The sequence below is a fragment of the Athene noctua genome, chromosome 5, assembly GCF_965140245.1.
Source record: "Athene noctua chromosome 5, bAthNoc1.hap1.1, whole genome shotgun sequence".
NCBI classification, from domain to species: Eukaryota; Metazoa; Chordata; class Aves; order Strigiformes; family Strigidae; genus Athene; species Athene noctua.
In genome coordinates, this window is record NC_134041.1 from 41,529,681 (window position 1) to 41,557,444 (window position 27,764).

Here is a 27,764-nt window from a genome sequence, read left to right on the forward strand (position 1 = left end):
GCAGTGTCATCATGAAAATAGATCTACCCACACAAATTTTCATAAATCTGCTTTACACGTAGACCAGTTGGTCTAGGATTTTGCAGCAGTGATAGGATGGTGGGCGTGCTAACATGCTAATCAATAATACTGTGCAAAAGTTTGTCATACATGGTTTGTAACTTAAAGCCTTACGTTAGAAAGAATACTTAAGGATCCAACTGTTCCATAAAGCAGAATCCTGATGAATCTTCCATCATACTAGTGAGTTTGGCTAATGGTCACTGCAGTACACTTTTTTTAGATAAGCAGGTATTGAATAAAAACATGTTCTTTACAGCCATCATCAGGGATAAATCAGTAAGTGTATATTTTGGTCCTTACTGCATTATCTACTATTATGCTACACTTGCTTTTCCCAGAATTCCTGGGACACTGCTCTTCCTAGTTCTCCAATAGATTTTAACTTACATTCTTCCTGTTTCTGTCTAGACAAGCCCTTTGGGATTAAAGGTGTTTTGAGTATTCTATTAATAGTCTTTATGTTATTCCCAGTCAGCAATATAGAACCCTACTAAATCATGTTCTAGTAAAAATTAATGTTATCTCCATGAATAAGTTTTAGCTTACAGTTCACATCTGTTCCTTTTCCTGAGCTTCCCTAAACCCTTGACTAGACAAGAATTTGGAAGCTCAGCCCTTGGGTTCTGATGTCACGTGCTGTGTCCTTCTTTTCCCCTTGGTATCTCTAAGCTTCCAGGTTCTATCAGTGCTCTACCTTGCCAGGTGTGTTTATGCAGATATGCTTCTTCAAGAGGATATAAAATGATTTTACTTATTTTTTTAATTCTCTTTTGCAATGTTGACTTAGAAAAAATTATTCATCTTTCATTGTATTCGGTACCATCTTTCATAAATTAAAAATTCAACACCTGTGCAGTGGTTGTGCACCCAAACACATATTCTGCAGAGCCAGAGGTTTTTGCCCTTGCTTTAATTTAACAGCTGGTAATATTTGTTGTGTAATTCACTTACATGGAAGCACTGATGCAAGTGTTACAAACTGGGAGTTAGGGTTTTTTTCCAGTTTTTAGTAAAAGACGAAACAGTGTATTTTTCCCTCCAGTTTGACATGGCAACGGGAGCAGAAGCAAGGCTAAGTACAGAATGCAGGCAAGAAAAATAGAGTTGTCCTGCAGGAAGCAAAAGTGAACAGTTTGCCCTTTCATAACAGACACGAATGCTCTTGACCAGGTGTAACTTTTCAGTAGATCCAAGGCAACTGCAATTTCCTGGTCAGAAGGCATCTAGGTCTTGCCTCCTCTTAATGTCTTTCTGTTAATTAACCTGCATGTGAGTCCTTTCACCTTCTACAGCAACGAGGAGAAGCAAGTCCTGTCAAAATAATTACAAAAGAGTAAAGAATCCCATTACGGAGAAAATCTTGATAGACAGGGACAAACTGTAGTGTTATTTTTAAATGGTGTTTATAGGAAGAATTAGAGAATTAGGGAGGGTTTTTTGGTGGTTGTGTTTGGGGTGGGTTTTGGTTGTTTTCTTTTTTTTTTCTTTGTGTGAGAAAGACTGTCTGGGAAGAGAGTGAGTTCTGGAAAGCAAACAGAATGGTCTTGATGGAGGTGGGGGAAAAGAGGTAAGATACACAGCTACAGGAATCAGGACAGGCTGGTGTTACTCTACTGTTGTATGTGAAAGGATGACTACCAAGTACACTCACTGAGAACTGTTTTAGCACAGTATCTATCTCAAGGCACTGTTAGTTCATGGGAAAGAAAGCTTTTTCTGTAGACCAGCTCTGTCATAGGCATGAATGTCTGATGTGACTTGAGTAAGATTGGCCACCTAGGGAAAATTTGTACTCCAGTGCATTGCATTTGATTTTGTAACTAAAATGCAGTGGCAATGTAATTGTTCAAATCACCATGGTTTATCAGATATTAACTCAGTCACCCTGTAGTTCCAGTGACTTGCTTATGTACAACTTAAGTAATTTAGAAGTGTTATTCAAACTTACTAACTCACCTGCCTGGTTAAAAGAAACTAAGTCCAAAGACTTAAAGGGGTCATATAGACAGTAACAATTATGTTAGCACACAGCTTTGCGGAATATTTAATTCAGCAATTTTATTTACTGATTTGACTTCACATTTTCGTAATGTGGTATTTATTACATTAAACACATGATATCAAGGTTTCCTAGGTGGCTTATTGTCATTTTTTGCAAGTATTTTCTTCAGTATACATTGTGCTTCAAAGTTAAGTAACTAATTATGCGTTTCCAATTGAATCAGCCTCTTTGACTGTTTTTACACTTGTTTTCTTTTTAGTTTTGTCAGGTTTGCAATCATTTTGCTATCGGGAGAGACAGATTAGATTGTTTTCAGTAATCTTTATAGTGCATGATCTACAGCATGAAATTTCTACATCTGTAAGTTTGTATCTGCTTTTTTTCCACTTTTATTCTTTCCTAGCTTCAGTCTAGTGTATGTAATTGCAACTGATTCCTGTGGCTCTAGTGTTAGTATTACTTCCTATATGGTCAAATGATAAATTATTTTTTAAATTTCATATTATGATTTCCACAGCCGCAGAACTGAATTATAGATACAGAATATATGGATATAGAATTCTAGAACATATATAGATAGATACAGAATTCTGTAACATAGAATTTTATACTGATAGTGTAGAATATCAGAATAAAAATTAGATTTCATATTTTGAAAAAATAACCATCGAGTAAGTCTTTGTTTTTTTCAGTTATGTTATTAATTTTTTAATCATTTTAGCTTTCCACTTCACAGTTAAAATAATTTGATAGATTCTAATTAAAGAGTAACAGTCTACTCTGTATTATGGAATATAGAGAGAACAGATAGTGACCTCCTTTGCTGGCTACGTATATTCCAAATTCACTCCTATGACAGTGATGGTTTACAATAATTTTATTTCTATTATATCATGTGATATAATGAAAATGCAATAATAATGGTTAATGGATTATTTTTATGTTAGAAGTGCAGGTTGCTTATTGCACCACTGTTACAAATCTTCATTTTGTCAGGCTTAAGTGCTTCCACCATAGGGAAAATCAATTATCCGTAGTCTGCTATTTTTTCTAACATCATTTCACGAGTAAGCTAATTTTCAGTGAATACTAGTGCAATATTAATGAAATTTTCTCTTGACTATTTTTCCTAGCCACTTATACTTTTTATTAAATGTATAGGTGTGTTTTGTCAAATTTTCTTGAAGCAGTATGTATCACTTTACATAGTAAATATTTATCAGTCTCACTGATAAAAATCTTTAACTTTAAATCTACTGATCTTTAATGTTTTGTCTTTGTTCCTTTTTAGGTTTAGGAAAATAAGGATGAATGTTTAATTATGTCTATTGTACCGTTGTTGAACTGTGATTTCACTTTGACAGCACATCTGACAAAGAACGAGGAACTGAATTTATGAACCGTCAATACAGTGTGCTTAGAAAAAGACACTGTATAGAAAGATATTGACACATTCATATACGTTTCCTAGAGTATGGATTATGTAATGAATGAAATTTTTTGAAAGCACTCAGGAGCTTCTATCATTAGATTTCTTAAAAATATCAACCTGTAGTTTTAGCAAGCAAGCAAAAAAATGACAAGAGCTTGCTAATGCAGTGGGGTTTTTTTTTAGATTCTGAAAGCTTAGATGTACTGAAATTAAGTGAAGGCCAGGATATCAGCACATTAGAAATTTCTCTCTAACTTCAAAGGGAAAACTCTAATACAGATCCGTAATAAGAATAATAAAGATTAAAGGTTGTTATTAATTATTGATACTAATAATGATTAGGCTTTTCTTTTGTAAGAGCTATGAAGCATTGAAACAAGATATCTAGAGATTTGAAATCTTTGTTCATGCAAGTGTTCAGAAGAGGTTAGACAAAAAGTCACTGAATACAACAGCTTTCTTTAGTGAGTGTGTTGCATCAGTTAATTTTATGATACATCTGTGAGTTAAAGATTTTAGTGGTATTTTTGGTCACTCTATATGCAAAGCTCCATCCAGTGTGCTTAACTCTGTACGTGAATAATCTGTCTGAAATCCATGGAGTATATAAGCAGAAATATTTACAATGTTGAGACTCTAATTTGAGCCATCTGATTTCTTGCGCATCATAGTATGCCTAGGAGAAAACAGAAGCCTAGAATCAGATGCCCTCTTTTGCCAGACTAAACTTTGCCAGTAATTGATTTATTAGAAGGAATTTTATATTCAGGGATTGGAAAGAATTGAACATCAGGGCAAAATATCCCAGCAATTTAGTTAAATTTGATAGCTATGGTCATTTAGTTTCAACAGTACTGTATCCTTCATAGTGATTAGAAATTCTTACTTTGTTTTTACATTGTCATGTTCATATTCAGAGTGATGAGATTTGTAGAACTAAGACCAGCTCTATGTTCTGTCTGTGTCTTGAGGACTTTTCTATCATGCCTAGAAGAAAAATTACCTGTGTATTGTTTTTATTAAGAATAAATATAAAGACAGTTTTCATTGTGCTACATCAACGTTTGTCAAGTAAGAAAAGATTTTATTTCCACAACAGTGGGAAAGTTTGCATACATAATATGTATCATTTATGTTCTGTAACAACATAACTTATGTACAACTTATGTATGTTGTAACATACATAGATATGTTATAGTACATACTGTGTATGCCATGATTCCTATTACTGACTGTACAGTACTTATTTGGGTGAAGTCTGAAAGTTCAGTTCCTAAATTTTTGGGTTCCTCATCAGCTTGTCTTAAATAATTTCCTAAATTTCTGGCTTTTGTCATCAGTGCTTAAATCTATCTTGACTCAGTAACCTTTTTCTTAGTTGATAACATTCGTGTGCACAGTGCAACAGTTTGTGAGTGCATACCTGTATACCCTAGAATGTTCACATATTTAGTAAACAAGCAATGAAACATCCTACCAGCCTTGTTAAATAGCACATAGGGGCCAAAAGTGGTGCAAGTCATAGCTGTTAAGTTCCATCCCTGTGAAAAGGATGGAAGTGTTTGTCTGGAAAAGGAGTGTGTAGTTCACTATTTAAGAATAGTACAATTGAAAGTTTTATAACTGGAAAGTGTAATTTTTTTTTTTTTTTTAACCTGTCAAATTCAGAAGTTGCTGACAGGTTTTTTCTGCAAATCTGAGCAATTTCAAGAGGACAGAAAATAATTTCTACTGTCAATCAAGCTGATTTTATTTTGTTCCAAATTCCTGTGGCAGTTTGCTAAAAAAAAAAAGGTTTAATACTTCAAAAAGTTATCAGTGTAAAAAAAACAGACAACAAAAGCAATTGTTCTACAACTGGAACAGCAATAGTTTCTATTAAAAACTTTATACAATAAGTGAAATCTTATTTTTCTTGATAAAACTATTTTTGGTATTCCCTGAATTGCTGCCCTGCATAATTAACTGATATATTTGGGAACTGTGATAAAAACAGAATGACCATCTACAATTAAGGGTTATTATGAAAAATTGTTTGAAAACAGCACATCTATTGAAAAACATGGAACAAATCTTTTTGTAATGGAACACACATCATAATATGTTACAGTGTTACAGCATCACACTTCTTTCATCACAGGGTAGGATCTCTTATGTGATTGTTGCATTAAAATAAATTACCTGGTCAACTATTTCTTTCTGAGTTTACTGGAATCAGGTTATGAAGTACTGGGCCTAATGTACAAGCTTTAAAACAGGCTAGGAGGTCACCCTATTATTAAGGTCACATTTTTGCATTCAGAACAACTGTGAAGGTGAGTAAGGTAAAGGCAATTCAGAATTACTACAATTTCTGAAAAAAAAAACCCCTGCTTTATTCAGCAGAAAGATGCCTTTTGCTAGAAAAGCAGCAGAAAGTGGCTGAATAAATCACTCATATAAATGCATCCCTTATATTACCCATATTCATTCAGTCAACTACATTATGCATTCACATTAGCAGAAGTTGTGTGGTTTAGATCCTGTGCACTGTACTGAAAAATTCACCTCTACGTATCTGTGTGTTTGTTATCTTACTCATCAGTTACTGAACAGTATGGACATTTTGAAATTACCCTGTATCTCATTATTTCATCCACTGATTTTTTGCAAAATACATTGAAAATTCAGGTTTGCTTTGAAAGCTCAGATGAGATTACTTGGAATGAAATAACAAAATGCTTATTAAAAAGTACCGATTAGATTTCAGACTTGTTACTGTAATTTATAATTCCTCCTCCCCCTTCTCTTTCTTATTCTTTTTGTCCTCCTCTACAAGCATCTTTCCCTCCCCCCTGAGTAATACTGGTGCTATGTACAGTATTTTGCTTACAGTAGTATAAACATTCTCAGCCTGTGACTTCATTGCTGAAATAACTCGCCTCTTTCATATCAACTCTTACCTAGGAGCCGTACAGCAGACTCATTGATGTAGGTTTTTTTCTGCATGGCAGCCCAGGCCAAGCTGTGGTTTCATTGCATGATGCAACTTCACCTTTTTTTGGTTGTCTATGGGATTAATTATACTCTATTCTTGTATTGCCTGTGCATGCCAACGTGCTTACCATAATGGTGTATACACTGAATGCAGTCTAGAGCATTAAGTGCATGAACGGGAATTTAAAAAACCCTTAAGATTAGAAAGTTTGAGCAAATGTAAATTATGTTTATTAATTTCTTTAGTTAAGCTTTTATAGAATGAATAGGACATCATAAGTATCAGATCTGTATATTTAAAATTTCCAGCATATTACAGTAGTTTACTGACTAGGTAGACAATTGCAGTGTGTTCAAGATGTGGGAAAGAAAGAGTGTACTAACTATTCTGTTGTGACAACGACTGAATGGTGCCAGTAGTGTTCAGAAAGATAAACTTTTCCCTGCTGTCAAGTTTAACAGCAAGTGACAGTGAAAAGAGGTAAGATTATACATAATCATTTATTAAAATCAGAAGTTGGGAAGAATTTTCAAGTGCAATTTTTTTTTATAATATTAAATAACCTGAAAAATCATGTAAAATGTAATGATTTACAAAACACAACTAAAATTAAATTTCATAGGAAGAGTTATAACAGTGTTCTGTTTCTTTTACAAACGATATTGTGACTATCCAATGCAACTTGTTATTCATATGTTCTTAAATGTGCTCAAATAAATCTTTCATCAGCACAATAGATGATATGATTTAATGCTAATCCTATTGTTTCCTGATAAAATGGTGAAACAGCACTTTGGAAAGTGACTTGAAACATGTCTGAACACAGTTTTTAGGGCTGTTGATCAGTGCAGGTGTTGAGTGTATGTGTTCAGAGGTTACATTTTGTGCATTTTTGGGGGAGTTAAAATTAATTTACAGATTGCAAATTAATATTCAGCTTGGTGAATAAACTTTATTAATCCCATACATTTGAGGGCCTATAATATAAAATGTTATAAAGTTTGAAAAATCATAATTGTGAACACATACATAAACCTGAAATATGCTGTGTGTACTTTTAAACAGGTAACTGAAAACAGGAAATATATTCAAAACAATAAAAAAGGATAGTAATTTCCACAATTGTTATCATGCCACCCGCATGCTGATACAGTGCTGTCCTGAGAACATTATTTAGGATTTTTATTTACGTTATGCCTATATTCCACATAATGACAGTTCCTGTTTTGGGGTTTTTTCTTATAATGAAGGAAAATTCTTTTAGGACTGTAAAACTGATCAGATATATATCTATATGGCAACATGAAGTTCTTCCTCCTGAAACCAGTGCAAAATGGATTATTACAGCAGTCCTTTGGACTTTCCAGTAGCTCAGTATATAAGCCTCACTTCACATCCCAGACACAGTAGCCAGGATAAAAAGGTGTTGGGTGATACAGTGCCAGCCGTTTTGAGATGGTGTTAGAAAAAAAGGGCGACTATATATTATTTTCTAACATCGTTATAATCCTCCTCTTACATTGATGCAAAGTAGTTTTGTATCAGGCTTGTGATAATTGATTTGAGCAACTTGTACAGGTGTTGGCAATACCTTATACCATTTGTTACTGGAAATAAAGTGACTGCTAAAAAAGAAAGGCATAGTGTTTCTATTCTGCCTAAAAAGGGCTTTGCCTTTTCCATTTAGAAAAGCCATTGTGATTGAGACTGTCACTCAGGCTTCTGGCTAGTGTTCTTTTCTGAAAAGTTGAACTAGGATAGAGTTGAATTATTTTTTTAAATTTGTTTTTTTTAAACTCTATTATTTTGCAAAGTAAATATGGCTATTTAGTGAGTCTTTCATAGAATCAATATTTTGCCTTAAGAATATGGTAATTTGCTCTTAAGATGGTCCTGGTAAATAATCAGATTTCACAGCTGGAACAGCTGTGATGAAAATTACTAAGTAGGAAAATTTATTAGATTGCTGTTATATGCATGTGGAAAGTAAGCCACAGTGGAGGAGTGTTAAGGGTAGAGAAATTGTGTACATGTGTTTTACTTAAAAAAGTTGTGTGCTATAAAGACTCTCTAGGAGTGCAGGGAAAGATAAAGGGAAACTGATAGAAAGGAATGATAGATAGAAATGTTAAAAGTATTTATATATACTAGGCATGAATGTTTTTACTGGATTATGCCTGCAGTTGGTTTAAGGCAGAGGAATTTAAACAGATACACTGTGGTGCTCAAGATGTATTCAAAGATCTCAGATGGTTACTCTTGGTAGTTGGAAGTTTTTTTACTTCAACTCACCTGTCCATTATTCCTAGTAAAGTGGAATAAGTATACAAATACAGACTACCTTGTAATAATTTGTAAGGATACTACATGTGTAATCGTTTGGACTGGGAGTAGCTGTGTTGCATGACCTATGGCACCCTAAATATATTTTAGGTATTGAATGACTAAGGTGCTTAAAAGGACCCTTATGCTGATGGGATAGGTAAAGCTAAAAGGTCCTCATGAGAAATGAGAGAGAGACTCTGAAATTATGAAAATTTGTTTGGAACTAATATATATTCTAGTTTTATGCAGATTTTTTGAAGGAATGTACATGGTTCATGTTTACAGTTATGCCTTCATTTGAAATATGAAACAATATTTCCTTCCTGGTGTAGCTGTGTATTAGGGCTGCTTTAGGATTGCCATTAACACAATATGGATAGCTTTTTATGGATAATAATAGATTTGCATAATAATGCACTAGAAAGACTGACCAAAAAAGCTTATCCAGTAATGTAATGTCAAGTTTCTACAACTTTGTAGTACTTCTGATTTTAATTGCTCAATTACATTATTCACTGACATTAAATAATATAACTTAGGTTCAAGTTTATTACTACTTGGTAAAAACTTGGTAAAAACTAGCCAGATATTTTCATTAAAGTATCACAGGAGGGAATTCCAGAAAAGGCAGCTGAATGAACTGGAAATATTTTAACAGTCTGATTTATCTGTTAGCTTGTCATTTTCAGTTAGGATGGCTGAATTTAGATAAAATTTCATAGGACAAGATTAAGGTTTTTTAATTACAGTATCTAAGCAAGCAAGAAACATATGGAAAGAATACTCAAAGTCAACTGGAGTAATCTGTTATGCATATCAAGCAGAAAATTAGAGCTGATTAATGATTAATAATCTTATTTTGGAATCAAATAGGATAGGTAGACATCATTCTCATTTTTGAAGACTGTGATTTTTCAAAGAGTGAGGAAGATGGGGGAGAATTTTAGAAGTTGGACAACAGTATCAACAGAATAGAAGAATAATAGAAGTCACTTAGATGGAGGAGTAGCTGGAGCTGGAAACTGATGATGGTGGGCTGTTGAAAACTTTGAGGAAAGTGGATAGCAAATGTGAAAAGCACCTTTGGGTAATTTTAAAAGACAGCAGCTGCAAAACAGAATCACATAAGCTAGAGCAAGAAGGAATCTCAGGAAGACACTATTGCTTCTGCTACAAGGTAAGAGTGGCTATACATAAGCTTATTCAGACATCTAAAAGATCAATGGTTTGTAAATGCTCTGCTACAGACAGAGGAAGTTTTAGAAATACCACATGTGTAGATCATTCTGTTGACATTTGCAAATGCAAGGACTGTAAGTGGTCCATATATCAAAGGCTGAAAAGTATTTACCACTGTTTTAAATATCTGACATTAACCATTCTCCCTGAAGAACCTATTCCAGTGTTTAACTATACGTTTTAATGGAAAAAGTTTTACACTTCTGATACACTTCTCACTAACTTGATCTATTTCCATTTGTTCAATTCAATGTGAACATGGAAAATGGATTAGTATTCTTTTTGCAGCATCATGTGACATGCTTGTATTTCATGTCACCAATTATTTTCTGTTCTTTGGAGTAAACAGCTACAGCAGCTTATTACTCCTTGGTACACTTTGATAAAGAATATTAAAGAACAATTAAATAATAATTAGACAAGAAGTAATAGAAAGGGGTCTTATGAAGAACAAACATGCAAGATTTAGGGGTCTTATGAAGAACAATCATGCAAGATTGTCAACTTCAGTAAATAGGGTGTGCAGTTTAACAAAATCTTTGTATAGTGCAGTCAACATACTAGATATCACCAAAATGGCCTATTAAATGTCAAAAAAAAGGTAATATAATATAGTGGTAGTTGAAACAGTACACTGGTATTTTTCTCTTTAATATGTTAGTAATCTCACACAAAAACCTTTGATTAAAAATGTTATCCCTGGCATTGTTACTCTGTCATTCTCTTAGAATTGGCTTGTCATCAGGGAGATTGCTTTGTCAAGGTAATGTAATAAGATTTGCAGTTGCCAGTGTTCTCAGCTTATGGCAAGCAATTAAATCTAATGTAAAATAAAATAATAAACTCTTCCTACTTTACCTATGTGGTTCTCAACAAACCTTTTCAAGTGCAAACCTTTTAGTATCTTAGGTAGGATGAAGATCTTAATGGTGTCTTTTGCAAGAAAGCACATGCTGTTTTCTGTACACTGCTGAAAGAAGTTAGAAGAGTTATGGAGATTAACCCTGGGCCATTTACTTATGCCTGTTTTAGCACTGAGTTTCTGGTTTAGCTGTTCTGCAGGAATCTTCCTTCAGCTTTTGTTTGTGAAAGTCGGTAATTAGAGAAGACATATGCTGCAGACACAAGTGAATGTACATAGACCCTGATCAAATTAAGAAATATGCTATTTACAGAGTGAGAAATTTCAATGTGTGTATTTTCTGTATATCCCAGCAATTAAATATAGAAGTATAAGTTTATATAAATATAAAAGTAAAAGTTTCTTGTTATCATACATGTATGCAATTTTGTGTTTGGGCTGAGGAATATGAGAATTTGATTTTGCTTGAGTTCTGTGGTAGATTGGCTTATGTTTTACTGGGGCAGTCTATGAAGAATCATGATGTACTTAAAATTAATGGAAAACTTGAAAACAAAATGTGAAAACTGACAATATTATACTGAAATTTACCAGGTCGTATCAGTTCATTTAGGTAAAATAAGTACTAGCAATGTTACTTGACTCTGTCACTTGGTATGTTGTTAGTTACAAATAGTTCTGTAAAAGTCATTAGTTATGCCAGGCAAAATCTTACATCCAAGATGGGCTTCAGAAAAGTATATCTTTATTCTGCAGTTGTATCAACTTAATTTGGCTCTTAATTTTGTACATGGATGTGACAGAAATTGAAATTAAGAGCTCCTCTTTCTTTCCCACTGGAAAGTCCTTTTCGATCTCAGTTTCTAAACTGAATTAATTTTACATTAAAACAAGTTAAAATTCAAAGGAAAAAAACCACAACAACTTTTATGTCACATTCTTTATCACATGATCCAGAAGAGTAAAAGATTCATAAGGAAAAACAATGTGTCTCTGGCTCTGATTCTTAGCAAAATCTTTACTTTTTGCTTTTGTACCAATTTATTAGGGGTTTTGGTTTTGCTTATTTCTTCTGACAGTGGATTTTTTTGAAGGAGGATGAGGAAACCTGTTAATTTAATCCCAAATTAGTCTAAAAGCTTGTCAAGGTTCCCCAGTGCACCAGGGAGATAACGTAGAAGTAATTAGTTGAAGAAACCATCTGCAAAACAGATGAGTCATGATGCATTTTTTAATTAGGTTGGATATAGAAGGGTAGTATTCTAATGCCAGCTTGTAGTCTGTCAGATTTTAAAGATTAACATAAAATGTGATAGAAATTAGGAAAGGGAAATTAGGACAGGTATTTGCATTGTTCCTGTTTTTTTCTGAAAAGCGGTTCCCTTGAGGTGCTTGCAATTTATAAAGTGTAGATTAAGCAATAGTTTAAGAAATCTTGGAAGTTAGCTTCATTTCACATTGTTTGGCAGTTCAGCCAGAAAGGGATTGTTTCCCCTTCACTCACTAGCTCCAGGTACACAAAACTTCTTGGAAAATAGGGATGTAATGATCCCATGGAGTTTTCTGGATCCCAAGATGTGAGGCTGTGACAGCAGATTATGCTGCATTTCTGCTATGAGCAAAGTGGGTCTTCCCCTTGCCTTCACTAAAGCATTGTTCTTCCTTTTTGGGAAGGAAACACAACTTAACTCTTCCTGCATATCCTGCAGTGCTAACTGAAAATGCTAGTAGCAAAACTTCCTGGTGGCAGACCACATCATGTCAAGGGAAAATGAAGTAATTTCGAAGACATTTGCCATCAAAAAATTAATGAACTTATTGATGTTATGACTTAAAGGCTTTCTAAATTTAGTCATTTACCAAGGCGTCTTGCATTTAGACGATGAGTACACATACTGCAAAAGAATACTTATTGTTTTCTTACTGTGAGACTAACATAGTTAATAAATGAAAGCCATATGAAGTAATAAAAAAAAGGTTATGCTCTCCATCACTCTGTGAGGTTTGACACCTTTTATTTTTACTTAGTCTTGCTGATTTATTTTAGTAACAGTATTTGTTTCACTAGGCTGACACTTGATAGGCATCCGTGTTTATAATTTTTCTATATGTTCATGCCTGATTCAGTAAAGACGATTTTAACTGCTTATTCCCTTCTGAGTTGTACAACTAAATCATAGTTAAAGGAAAAAAAAGCATTCTACATTGAACGAACTTTTACTAAATGATACATCTCGCTTTCCCCTTTGTTTTACTTTAGTACTACATTACTGAAACACTGTTAAAAAGCCTAACCATAACCCCCTTAGCTATTTTTTTTCTGTACTGGTAAAAATATATACTGAAAGAGTATAAACGGACACTCTTATCAAATTTGTGCCAAACTTATTTTTTACTCCATAAAATTGGACTTGTTCTGTAAATAAATTGGAGGGAGTTCAGTATTACAACGAGCTTCCAGTAAAACAAAATAGTTTGAAAAAATAAAAAGACCACTGCAGATAGTTTTATAAACTAAGAAAATTACATGCCCAAATTAATACATGTTAATTGAATTTAAATACAGTTTGAAAGTGAGAAATGAATGGAATATCTTGAAATTCTGAGATACTAAAAAACTTTTAAAGATTGAGTGGTTTCATTTATTCATTAATGTTGATTATGTTTTGGCAGCCTCTACAGGTATTTCTGTATATAATTAAAATTTGATTTTAAAATTCACTCTCATCAATGGACATTCCTTCTGATAGAAGAAGCACATTTTACTGATTTTTTTCATATAATGTACTGCTGTGCAATCTAGAAACTATCATGAACAAAGGAAATTAAAAGCTTCCTAATTTTTCATATTATCAGGTTGCTGTATTTCTTTCTTAGGCACATTAAGTTTGTAACAGTTTTTTTAGTTACAACTTTTTCAATTTTAAATTTTACGTAATTACTATTAAGAATTAAAATATATTTTATCTAATTTTAATAATGGATTTAGCTTTTTCTTCACCATTCAGAAGACAACTTTGCTTCCAAAAATAAGAATTGTAAATTAAGACAATTCTCTGAATTTCTAAAAGTTTCAATAACTTCTTAACGTTCCAAATATGAAGCACCTGGTGTGATATTAACATCAGTACTTTCCTGAACTTAAAAGGAGAAATCTTTTTCTTTTGTGGTGGTTTATGAATGTTTTAAAAAAAACTTCTTATCTTCAAATCACTTGGCAAAATGTAACTAGATCAATATGTCTTAAAATTAACCTTTTGCATTTTGGTATATAACTATACATAGATAAAAAATGTCATCCATCTTAGTCTTTGCAAGCCTTGTCATTTAAAAAAAAAAAGGGGGGGGAAGGGGCAAAAAAAAATTAGGAGCAGACTGACATGACATATGCTAAAAATACAAGTCCACTTCCTTACACAGAAAGAACTGTAAATTGCATATTGGGTAGTTATTATTGGGTGTGCACAACCTGTCCCATTATTGTGGGCTAGGTTTTATGTAAAATCATCCAGATTGATGTCACTGTGATTACAAAGTTGGCTTTAAGTCTGAATGAATGTAGAATTTCTTCCCCTTACTTCTGTGTGGTCATAATGGTAGTGATAGCACTGTGACATAGATTGGTATGTCATACCAAGGCTTTGATCTGAAGTTGGAAATGGGCTTTACAACTCTCATCAAAAGTTGAAATGATAGAGGAAAAAACACTCAAGATATTTTCAACTCTGTTGCAATTGCAGAATCCTGGAAATATTCTATGAAGGCTTCTTCTGTGGGAAGTTTCATATTTCAAATATGAATCAAATAATTTCAGAAAACATTAAAATGCATACTATTTTATACCCTCTCCCACACATTCTATGACTATTTAAAAAATAATCCCAGTAGAACCCTTTCAAATTCTTAGGAGCATTTCAAATAAACCAGAAATAAGTGAGAAAAATAAATACATGAACTAAACTTGTGACAAAAAAAGTAGTTATTTAAACAGAAGTAAATTGTTTTGAATTGGAGTGGCAAGGGGTTAATTCATTTGTTCGGTTGTGATAAAAGTGTCATGTAGGGTGTCGGCTTCAGTGTTGATTGTGAAAAAGGTTTAAGGAGGCTGGGAACACTTTGTCAAAATTTTGCCCCATCTGTGTAAAGTTAAACTCGAATAATTTTGTTACTTCTCTTGCTCACTGAAGTAGTTTACGTCTGTGATACCTGTATAACTGGGCTTTATAACTACTAGCATTGCTACAAAAATACTGTAGTAATAAGACAAATAAATACAGATAATGTGAAACTGAAAGGAATAGCAGTGTTTAAAGAGCAGGAGAGGAAGGAAGAGAATTAACAGTGTTCTAAGAGTCTAGAGTCATTCTATGCCTGAAAAATCAAATAAGCTTCTGTCTTTACTGCAGATTAGGCAAACTAAGCCCGCTGTTATTTCTCTAGATGTGATTTATATTAAATTGTAGCATAGACCACACAGCTGCAGTAAATGATAACGATATAAAGGTTGACCTGAAGAAGTCTTTCAAATCGTGCTTGTGTAGCCCAGGCATTGCTTGTAGCATTTAGTTTATAAAGGTTGACCTGAAGAAGTCTTTCAAATCGTGCTTGTGTAGCCCAGGCATTGCTTGTAGCATTTAGTTTATTACGTAAAGAGATGGCAGGAGAAAAGGGAATTATAGTCCTTGATAGATTATCAGCAGGATATCCCTATGTTAAGTAAAATTGGTGCTATGCGTTTTTCTTTTCAAAACACAAGAAGTCATGGCTACAGCAGATTTTTTTTCAATTTTTGTGTAGCAAATTAAAGACGCTCTTTCAAAGTGCACATAAATATTTAGTTACATCCCTACTGTAATTTTGATCCAGTTATCTTTCCTATCATTGTTAGTATAATGTTATTCCATTGATTTTAGTGTAGTTTCTCCTGGTTTTTAATGGTATAGATGCATTAAACCACACTTACAATGAAGTACACTTACATGGAAGAGTTATAAAAGCATTTCTAACAGTCTGTTGCCTCCTTCGAAGGTGAAACTTTTGCTGACCTAAAGGGGTGAAATCCCATAGGACAAGCAATCTGATTTTAATTTAAAACAGGGAATATGTTATTACTTCTGGATACCCCAGCACACTACTGTCTAGAACTCTTAAGAGCTATAGCACTTCTATTTTAGGGAAACCATATAAAGAAGAGTTTCAAATTGGCTTTCTTTCTGCATCAGACTGGTGCAATGATAAACATTGGTAGCCATATTTTTCTCTCAGCTCAGATGTGAGGTACTGAAGAAAACAAAAAATTCAAACTGAAGAATATCACCAAATTCTAATTTGGAAAATTTAAAATTTTGTATAATCAATTCTGTGAGTATAAATAATAATTTCTTTAGCCTTAGGGGCATGCCTTTCTGACAAAATCATAATTCAAAATAAAAAGAAAAGGACATTGTGTTTGTCTTTGAAATTAATACCATAGAAATTGAAAGAGAAATTATATCTGTAATGAAGGATGCCTTAGGGATATGACTAGCAGAAGTAGTAGTTCTGGTATTAGGTCAACAAAAGTCCCAAATCAGGATTGTTGTCCACTGTACTAAGAGTTTTTCAAACAAGATGAAGATGTATTATGCATTAGCTAATTTGTAAGATCTTGTAGGTTTTTGCAAAGCACAATAGAACAAAAGTACAGCCGTTAGCTGCAACCTCAGCTGACCTTATCTAACGATTATGGCAAGTAACAAATAACTGTTAAAAGGAAGATAATGAAGCTTGTTCCTGGTTATCCTAGTTATGAATCCGTGCAATTCCATTAGCTTCAGTGAATTTCTGCAGCTTTTACAGGAACCTAACCTGGGATTAAGATTCCAAGCCCAGATCTGTGTTGGTGCCGGGTTGTTCATGCTGCTTCTGCTGTGATTTCTGTTGATAGGGTGCATGGTGACTCAGTGTGTAGCCTATCTTACTTTGACAAAATCTTTGCTCTTGATAACGATCCTGTTGGGTTCTCAGATTACATCCAATGTTTTTGTAGCTAAAGATGTATTTGTGAAGTATGAGGTGCTGTCTTCTGTCCTCTGTGTTAACATTTGGCTTCTCTTCCCTTCTGTCTGCTTTTCTAAATCAATTTTATTTGAACTATAACAGAAATGTTTCATAACTTCAATGTCTTTGCAAACAGCTTTTCAAAAAGCACTTTAGTATAATTTCCTATAACGCTAAAGCTTCTTAAAATATAAAGATATTGTACATCAAGGAGAATTGTGCTGTATACATTCATGCATCTAAAGACGGGAGAGGGCATGCTGTACTTAACTTGTTTGACCTGTAATGTATACAAGGAATGGAAAATTTGGCTGCATGTGTAATGACCTGGTAGCCCAGGTAATTTCCTTTATGCCTTAAATTAGGTAACCGACATTCATAACGCATAGAATCTTGCTTGTTGAGCAGTCTAGCATTATATTTGCAGAGCTACCGCTATGCTAACTGGTATTGTGTTCACATTCAGTGATTTATTTCACCTGGGAAGCCAAAGAATTTCTTCTTCCTAAAAGGATGTTTTCTAGGGCTCCAAATGAACAAATGATCTACATTCTAGTTTTCCACTTTATTACAGCTGTGATGAATACATGATCATTTGCAATATATGTGTGTGTATATATATGTATATATGGTGAGACTTTATGTGTATATAGTATATACATTTGCATATATTGGGACATTACTTTCACTTTGGTCTGTGACTTCAACATTGTTCTGTGGCTTCACCAACCTATTTTAGAAATCTCACAAATAAATCACTAATCATACTTGTGGAAGTTACCTCCTTCCTTAGATAAAAGTATATCTATAAAGTACCAGTTTGTATAGAGTATGCTTTGGACCTTACCCACTGTTAAATAAAGCATAATATAATAAGCTAGAATTTGCAATGGCTGCCTGACACACAGAAAGGTATTTTAATTAACCTGCATGCAGAAATTAACCCTTAGAGTACTGCTTCAAATTCCTCAATTTATTTTATTTAATTTTCCCAGTGGGCTATGCTGCTTTTCCACTCAGTTCATAGTACTGTACATAAAGTACATTAAATAGCCATACACAAAAAAGAAGTGAAAAAAAGGAAAAAACAAAACAAAACAAACCCAACTTCTTTTAAACAAGGGATTCAACAAGACTAAGTACTCCAGGTTGCTAATGGGTAATGTATTCCTAAGCAACTACCTTCTTTTTAAGGTTTTATATTATGACATGAATTAAAAACATGTAATGTTTCACTGTAGCTGTGTGCTTGTCAGGTTTGTTCCTAAAGTATCATAGGTATGTCTCCTATAGAAAGAAGTCAGTTCTTTAAGGGTTAATGTGGGGTTAAGGAATCCTGAGGTATTCTCCTGCTTGTCCTTTCTTAAAGGTATCTGCATGTTAATTCTCAATTATTACCTGAACAGGTGAATATAAAGACTGTATGAATGACTAACTGAATGAATGAAATAATTCACTTGAAATGCTTGCTTGTATCTTGTAAACGACTGGAAAACAGAAAGTGTATTTCTGAATCAAGGTCTTTAATGAAATGCATAAAAATCTCACCAGAGTAGAAACTCATATACTAGCAATTTACTCTGATTTCTTTTTCTTTCAAATAGCCCAATAGAATCCTGCCAGAATTTCTACAAAGATTTCACATTACAGATCGACATGGCTTTCAACGTGTTCTTCCTACTCTACTTCGGCTTGCGTGTAAGTAGTGTGTCTTTGATAGTGTGAGTCAGGGAGTGAATACAGCTATTACATAGGGAGATTCTTTGAATACAGCCTGACTTTACAATGGCTGGACAAAATTAAGCTAATTTCTAAAATGAGCAAAGGATTTGATTTGAAATGGTTTTTAGCACAGATAATGCAACTCATCGTATAACTGATCTGTCTCTTTAGTTAGACCTTTCATTTTAATCCCAGTGTGGTTATTATGCAATGCACAATACAGACTACTTTCCGGTGAGACATGCTGTTTTGTCTGAACTGACCTAAAACTTCGGTTCCTTCTCCACTAACTTTGGAGTTTAATATTTTAGAATGGAAAAAATTGCCCATACTTGCAACCACTATGAGCATAATCCGATTCTTACATACCCCCCCTCTTTTTTTTTTTTTTTTTTTTTTTTTTTCCCAGTTCATAGCCGCCAATGACAAGCTATGGTTTTGGCTAGAAGTTAACTCAGTAGTAGATTTCTTCACGGTCCCTCCAGTGTTTGTGTCAGTATATTTGAACAGAAGTTGGCTTGGTAAGTAAATTTCCTTTTAATAGCTGTTATAAAAATACTTAAATTTTGCACATTTTGATGGAGAATTTCTTTATCTTACGGTGTCGTGTAAGTAGAAGAATGTTACAGTTTCACCAGATAGGTGTGTTATGTCAGAAAAAGCCCTTACTAAGTCCATTTTATTCTTGATTCATTAATACAATCTCCTACTCTTAAGTGGTGGTGAACTCCATCTTGGAAGTACTGTGTAACATGAAGCTTTTTTTGTAAAACAGTGAATTTGATGTAATTCCCTCAAGTTACAAACTGAACAGGTGATCCGGACCATTTAGTCATTGAACTGGATTGCCATGAATCATTGTCAAGAATGAAATCAAGAAATTTTCTTCACATTTTGAGCCAATATGGTTAAATTTTAGATCCACTGAAACAATAAATCTTAAAGATTTCTTTAGACACTTACTGGACTTACATTTGTATAGGACTGCTAGGAATGCATTAGAAAAGAATATGCCACACATAAAAGGGAATACAAAATGAAGCAGAGCAGACAAAATAAATCAACTGAAGAACACCCATAATGTGGGATATGAAGTTTCTTATACAAATTTTATATTTACTCTAGTCAAGTAAAATCAACTTCAGAATTTGGGAGTTTTTAATCAGGGAAGACTTCCTAAAAGTGGCATATTTTGTGAATGCTATGTCTTTAGACGATGTATGAAACCTCACCATTTGACAATCCATTTCTCCAGAAATACAGACACTCATTGTCCCTGAAAACTGAAGGGATGCTCATTTTAAATGTTTCACATGGAAAGTTAAATACACCACAGGATCTTGTCTAGTATTATAATATTTTCAACTTCATACAGGAATGCAAAGATGCAAAAATTATTGATGAATTACTGTTGTATTGAAAGAGATTAATAAATGTATAACTGCATTAGAGTTCATACTATACATGTCAGTGTTTCTTTGTATGCCAAAGAAGAAAGCACTAAAACACCCAGAAAAGATCACTACAGATACTCATATGATTAATGCCTTCATCACACACTTCTTTCATGTATGTAAAACTAAGTAATGCTTTTTGGAGGAGAAAATGTCACAGAGTTCCATATTATGATAAGAAAGCGAATAAAAAAAGAAGGTATGTAAGCTTATGATTAAAAGAAAATTGCTGAGTTCACTAGCTATAACTCAGTACCAGATTCTTTGCATTATGTGAATTAAAGGGATGTATTTTCACACTGAATGTGACCTATCAGTTTCCCAGAACTTTGAGATTGAAATCATTGGAGATTAAGCCTGTCTAAGAGCAAAAATCAGAATCACAGGTTCCATAGAAAAGGAATATGAAATAAGAAAATAGCAAAACCACAAAATATGGGAAATGAGACAAAGAGATAATTATTTGAGATTAATATTCTTTGTGAAAGTGACTGCAGGATTGACTGACTCATGGTGACACAGCAATCTAACTAGCAGTACCAACAGGGGTAATGAGAGTTTGCCCATTTAGCAGTTTCTGCTGGATAGTTTTTACAAGATCTATGCCATTTTGCAGCCAAAGTGTTGTACTTATATTTATCGATAGGGTTGAAAGGATATCCATCAGTCTTAATTACACCAATGTCACTTTCTCTTGATTTCTTGTTTATAGTCCTACTCTACCTGTTCTCATGGAATCCTCCTGAGACATTTATGACCTGCTGAGATACAGAAATTATTTTTTTTTAATGTAGTCATCATAGGAGTGACATATTTACAGAGTTTGAGCTTTGCACCTCTTCCACTGTGTTTATTCCACAGGGGTTTTCACTTTAGGGAAAATCGTCCTTAGTGAAATAATTCACTAATTCAAAAAATGTGAATTATTGGGGTCCCTGACATAGCTGTAATTTAGATCAGCAAGTTATTAATTTGAGATGCTGTGATGAAAGATTTTTTTAAGCACAGACACTGATGTGTTTTAATGAGGATTGTCTGTTCCTTTTAAAGAGATGGCAAAATTTACTCTGCCTGGTGAGCTCAAATACTTCAGACATACTTGTAGGTAATGCAGTAGCAGGACTGACTGTGTAAATGGAGGGAAAGGGAGGGTGTTGGGACCATATTATTTACAGTTTCAAGTTAGATGCCTACTTCACATTTTATATAAATTTTCTAATTGAGATATCCTTGTGTGGAAGGTGAACATGGAACATGAAAGTTCTGTTTTCTTCATGAAGTGTCCCTGTGGAAACAGGATACACAGGAAGGTTAGCCTTTTAGTGAGGCAAGTAAATAGGGACTGCTTATTGTTAAGCAATGTGAAAATCATTTAACAGGTTCAGATTTCAGTGTATCTCAGTAATTTGTTGCATGTTTTAAGAATTTGTTACTGATTAAGCAGTATTCTTTTGTATGCCTTAAATGTCAAGATCATTTAGGAGCCCAAATACATTACCTAGTCTGGAATGTATTATGCATCAGGGTCTTTCCAGTTTATTTATTTATTGATTCATGTCAGTCATCTGTGATGAGTTCATCTAAGTACTAGACAGAATTCAAGTCATCAGAATGTGGATCCCTGAATTCCCAATTTCACAAGAGTCTGTTTATTATCAGGTTTAGTTAGCTGACAATGAAGTAAGTACAAACACACAGATTAAACAGTATTTTAAAAATCTAAACCATCCTAAATCAAAAATAAGCTTTGCCTTCGGAACACTAAATGCTCATAGAAAGATGTGAAGTATAGCAGAGTACCTGTGGTCTGAATGTATCTTCTTTTGATGTACTATAGTGGAAAGCCAGTGTGTTTTCTCCTTTTCTTATGCTAGTTCAGAAATGCTACCATTCCGCTATTATGTAACTCTTAGTATGTGAAGCCTTCCACTTTTCCTGCTAACTCTTCTGTGTTCGGTTGTTCATAAAATGTATTTTTGTATCTCAAAATGCTGTATATGAATGAAATTTTCATATTTCAGCAATATGAAATATTACTTCCCAATTTTATGAGCAGACTGTATTGGAATAAATTGCCTTGACAGGAGGGTATTGTGAGAAGAAGATTAAGCATGTGAAATACGATTTTGGTTTCACATTTACGAGGACATGTGAATGAGGAACAATCAGCCTTAGAACTACAATGATTTAAATAAAGCCTAATATATGGATTTGATAGTGTCTTATATTATTGAATCACAGAAATTAAAGATATAAAAGGTCTATTAAACAATCAATTTCCTTTTTTTGACCATGGGCTTCATCTATTCTACTGTACAAAATTTCAAGCAGTAGAAGTGTTGGTTTCCTAATAGATTCTATTATCAGGAATATTTTTCCATCATTCCTTCCTCCCTGACATCCCTTCTAGTCTAGACTGTTGTGAAGCCATGCTGTTTTTTCAGAAAATAATTCAAGATTTACAGTGGGGAAAAGCAGGCAACAAATGTAAACGTAGACACATGCGTAGCATAGAGAACAAATCTCTTTGTATGGTGAAGAGCACAGTTATAGAAAAGAGGATATCCTTTTTTCCAGTCCTTGCTCAAATTCTGTCCAGGTACTGTTACAGACAATCTCAATTAATTTTGGATGAGCCTTGTGGTCTCAGTATCAATTCCTGGTCTGACAAGACCATATCCAGCATCTCTGGTAGACATTCAGCTATTTTTGTGAGTCAGAGAATGAAATTGGTTGCCCTCTGCGGAAAGAGATGGATGGCTCTGGAGAAAAAGCAGTGTGTCCTAATAAGATAGCTAAGCTGATGGTGTGAATGCCTTCTGGTCATCCAGCAAGTGTGCTTCAAGATGAAGCTTTAGTTTAAAAATCTGTGACATGAAAACATTTGCTTCAATACCCTGTAGACTTTTTGGACATAACTTCTACAGAACAGCTCAAACTGAAACCATATTCAGATCTGCAGAACATGTTATTCCTTTTGGAAAACATACATTTTAGTAGAATTTAGAGCAGTACCACTGAATTGTGGGGCTACCAGTGTGAAAGAGGAATTATAAGCTCCAAAACTTTATAATCATTTACTGTCTTTTGATGCATTGACAGGTCTCAGAACTATCCTTCTTAACACCTTAAATCTGCAATCATTTGCAATGATTTGGTTAGTTAAGTATTGTGCATTTTTGCCATCTATTGGTGAAAAGTTTGAATACACATCCAAATTCTACAATATTTCTTAAAAAGCTAGTGTATTTCATATAGCTTTAAAGCATTTTGTGTCGTTTTACTTACATTAGAAGTTATTTTAGATATGATGGAAGCTAAATTCTGCAAAATTTCCTAGGAGAATTGTTTTTTGTATGTATGCATACGCACTACTTTTCTGTGCAGTAACATTTCTTTGTACACTTCCAATACTTTATATCAGGTATCAAAATGAATTTAATGAAAATAGTTCTGATACTTAATCTGCTTGGTGATTTATGTATCACATTTGTATTATTTTGAAGATGATTTTTTGCTTTCTTCTAAATACCTTAGTTCAGTTTTCACAGAATATGTATGTTTTGAGAGGGTACCAGTTAAAGTGATACAACAGACTTTTGAGTTGTTACAATATTAATAGCAAAAGGTAACTTTGTGACAAATACGCCTGTGTCATAACATTCGTGACAAATCTTATGAATATTGTTGCATGCAGTTGGGAAAATAGGTTTCCCTTCCTTTCTCCTCCACTAATGAGAAGTCAGACAAGATAGCAAAAAGACAGTGAAGCAGAGGAAAAACACAAGGACCATATTAGTCTCAAGTGTCATTAGTTCCTGTTGTCTAGCTGACATTCAGAGAAAATGTGCTTTGTTCCCTACACCTCTGAATTCAAAGTAAACCAGATAATTTACACAGTTCTCTGTTCCCAGTCTATGACTGTCTTTGAGTGGTACTTAACACTGCATAGAAAACTGATCCTAAATTCATTCCATTTTCTATTCTGCTCTGATTGGGAGAGGCCATAGGTAGGGGTGTACTTTGATATTTTGCTGTGTGAAAGAGAGGGAGGCTTAGCCCCAGAGTAATCATACTCTCTAGATGTTGAGGAGCTATTGCAAGTTACTATCATAGCTGATACCCGTTATATTGCTTTAAATAAAAGTGCTTCCTAGTTTATCTGGCCTACTTTGACCTCTTGCATCTTTTCTTCTTCTGAGAAGAGAAACTTGATTGCACAAGAATGCAACTTTAGTGGAAAAAAAAATCCAGTCTTGAGTTTGTAATTACTTATAAACAAATGCATATAGTTTGTTGCTATCCTGCTTTACACATGATCCTGAATTTTGCTTGTCGCTAGCTTGTGCTCTTCATTATCAAACATGACATCCTCTAGTAGCATTGGTTAACTTTATTAGTGTGAATTTTACTTTTCCTCCGGAATATTAATAGATTAGTGTGAATTTTACTTTTCCTCCGGAATATTAATAGAAGTATTAAATAACCTAGGGACAAGGACACATCCCCAACAAGACTCCCAGGGAAGACATGCCAGTTTCATTTCAAGACTTAATGGTTCTTGGTCAGTTTATTGAGTGACATGGCAATGCTGAGTAAATTACATCAGTATTTATAGCTTTATCACTCAAACATGTTATTTAATGGAAAAGCTAATGTGATAGGATGTTTTTCTAAAATGCATACATAAATACAATTCTCTATCTTGACCACTTATTTACTTTGTAGAAGAATTCTTTCTTTTGTTGAAGATTGATTGATAATCATATGGTAACTTCTTTTAAACATATGGAAACAACATTACCTTTCTTAAATATTTCTGGAACTTCCATAAACTACATGTGCCAGACTCACTGAAAACCAACATAAGGTAGTCCACAGAGTGAGTTTTTAAAACTATTGAATGTGTTTATTAGTGTTCTCCTTAGTCACATTAGGAAGACAAGTATGCCATCATTATGTGATTGGCTTTTTCTCAGTTATAAAATAAATATATATGGGAAATTTCTGCCTGTTCTCAATTATTACTGAAATGTCCACCATGCTGCTAGTGATAGAATGCTACAATTAAAATGTCTTTTATTTGCAATGCAGTAAGTCCATGATTTATTAACATAGTTCATAAACTCATTCTTCTTTTTGGAATTTGATGTTTTTAAATACAAAATATATATTACTGTTTTGGACTTCTGGGGTTTGGGTGGTGGATTTTTTGTTTTGTTTTGTGGTTGGGTTTTTTTTTCCCATGAATAGTAAATGTAATCAGTATTTTCATTTAAACAGCCTAAATTTAAATTCCATAATTGCTTTTCCCTTGTCTGCCAAGATCAAATCATATAGACAACCCTCCCTTTTGTGGTTTTAATATCTTTCGTGGTTGTAATATCTAGAACTTCTAAAGGTATATTAATATTCTTCAGCTTACATTTTTCAGATAGACATTTCCATGGTGTAAACTGAATTGTCTGTTGATATCATTGATCCATATTCTATTTCATGTTTTTTTCTGGACATCCATCCATAAAAGTTCATGATCATAGTATGCCAAATTTAGAGATTCAGAAACACAGAATGTCATTGTGGAATAGATAGACTGCTAAATTTTAAGTAGTTTATAATAACTGCTTTTGACTTTTTCACTCATATTTCATTCAGTCATACTCCCCTAGGATAGTAACGGGATGGTAATATCAAGTATATGGGTTTTATGCTGAAAAATAAATCACTGACATTGCTCTTAGTAACCAAACATTTTGCATTTTTTGGTAAGATACTATATAATCTTCTTCTCCATATACCTTTCTGTCTAATCAAAATGTGTTCTCAACATTTGGATATTATGTGGAAAAAATACTCTAATGTTTTCTTTTTATCCTGCTTTTTATTATCAATTTAATTACTTTATGACTGTTCTTGTGTTCTCTAATGGTTTCCATGGTCTTTTAGACAGTGATTAAGTCCCTTCTGCTCAAATGAAATCTATCCAAGCTGTACAGTTTTGTCTTTAATAGAATGTGGAATAATGTTCTAAAAGAAAAAAATGCTTTCCTTCAAACTACTTAGGGAACCCATAGTTCACTTATGCTGTCTGCTGGCATTTGTATTCCTTTACATGAGGTACATTTAAAAATGCTACTTGTAGTGTCCAAAAAGATCATTGCATTATCATTAGACAGATGCTTTCCAAATTATCCTGAGCTACTTACAGCATGTAACTAACCTGCACAGTTTCCTGAATGGTAATATGAGAGAAAAAAATTGTTTTTATTATTATTTTAACTAATTGGATTTTATCTTTAAAAGTCAGCTGAAAGACCAGTTGAAAATCAAATTTCATTTCTCCAAAATAGTATGTTAACTTGTGCAGTACCTTGTAGGAATTCAATATATTCGTTATACATTATCCAGTAGTTTTTTCCCCCTGATACCTTCTGTCACTGGTTTCTTGGTAACTGGGGTTTTTTTTAATACATGGAATCTGAGTAATGTTGTTGCAGGGTGTGATCTTCTCAACTTTGAATTTTTTATATGTATAATATATTTTATATATTATATAGTAATATAATTACTATATAATTACTATGTTCTAGGTATAAGCCCCAAACTAGAAGTCCTTATACCTAGAACACAAGTGTTTATATTCTGGTAATTTTAACATAAGTTTCATAAATTCTGGTGACCGTTTTTGGTCATTTTGTATTTCTAAGCATCTAATTTCTGTAACGCAGCTTAAAGGATCTCTTTTATACTCTAAACCGTGGAGTAAATGTGTTGGAATGTCCATGTAGCTCATTAATTCAGCACCAGTTGTCTAGTGTGCTCTGTGGTGCATGAGGCTTGGTTAATATGGAATTAAGAAAAGATACATTTGCAGTTTAAGTAATTTAAAAAAAAACCTAACCTAGCCACATTCCTCTTGACCTTTTTGCAAGACTGAATTAATCATAAACAAATCCTGTTGAGACTGTAATTGATACAAACTGATGCAAAGATAGTTGGGATCTCACTAGGAAGAAGTTAGGAATTCCATATGAGACTTCAGGAAGTTCATATAGTGTCTGTTCTTGATGAATGTCAGAGAGCTCTGAATGAATTTAGGTACTCAACTGAAACTGGAGGTTTAGATAAAGCAGATCATTCATATCTTTTCAGTAATCTTTTGGCAGTTCCTTTGCTTGACTTTATATAGGTGAATCTAAGAAAAGTCGAGAGCATTTGATTAAGATTTTCTCTCTTATTATAATTCCCAACTCAAAAGGGAAACTTCATTAATATGTTTATTTAGATGCACTGCTAGACCGTCACCTAACGGACAAAAACCCCATTGCAATTAGGTAAGATTACTTCTTGCGCTTCTGTGCTTCAGGTATCAATATGAGCAAAATTCTGACCTTGCTGCTTATGTAGCATTTCACAAGTAATGGTTCGATAACAGTTTGCAACAATGCTACGTTTCTCCTCAGTCTGTTCCTTGATCTACTATTCAATTTTTGCAATTACAATAATTTGCCATACAAAGTCAGGTGCCATGCAGAGAAGAAAAATTTGGGATATAGAGATAAGTGTTCTTCCAGCTAAAGTTTAAAGGCTTTTTCTGAGGTTTTGAACTGCAGGATATTTATACCATTTGGCAGGGTTTCATACGGTAT

At 33.6% G+C, this 27,764-nt stretch overlaps 1 protein-coding gene across 24 annotated transcripts in view; it reads left to right on the plus strand.

The window, feature by feature from the left end:
• KCNMA1 (potassium calcium-activated channel subfamily M alpha 1) overlaps positions 1 to 27,764 on the plus strand; it is a 532,608-nt gene that overhangs the window by 315,704 nt on the left and 189,140 nt on the right. For all 24 annotated transcript variants that reach the window (XM_074907159.1, XM_074907158.1, XM_074907156.1 and 21 more), the window contains 2 exons: positions 18,544 to 18,637; positions 19,071 to 19,182. In XM_074907159.1, coding sequence (XP_074763260.1) covers positions 18,544 to 18,637; positions 19,071 to 19,182 — 206 coding nt within the window. The remainder of the gene's footprint in view (positions 1 to 18,543; positions 18,638 to 19,070; positions 19,183 to 27,764) is intronic.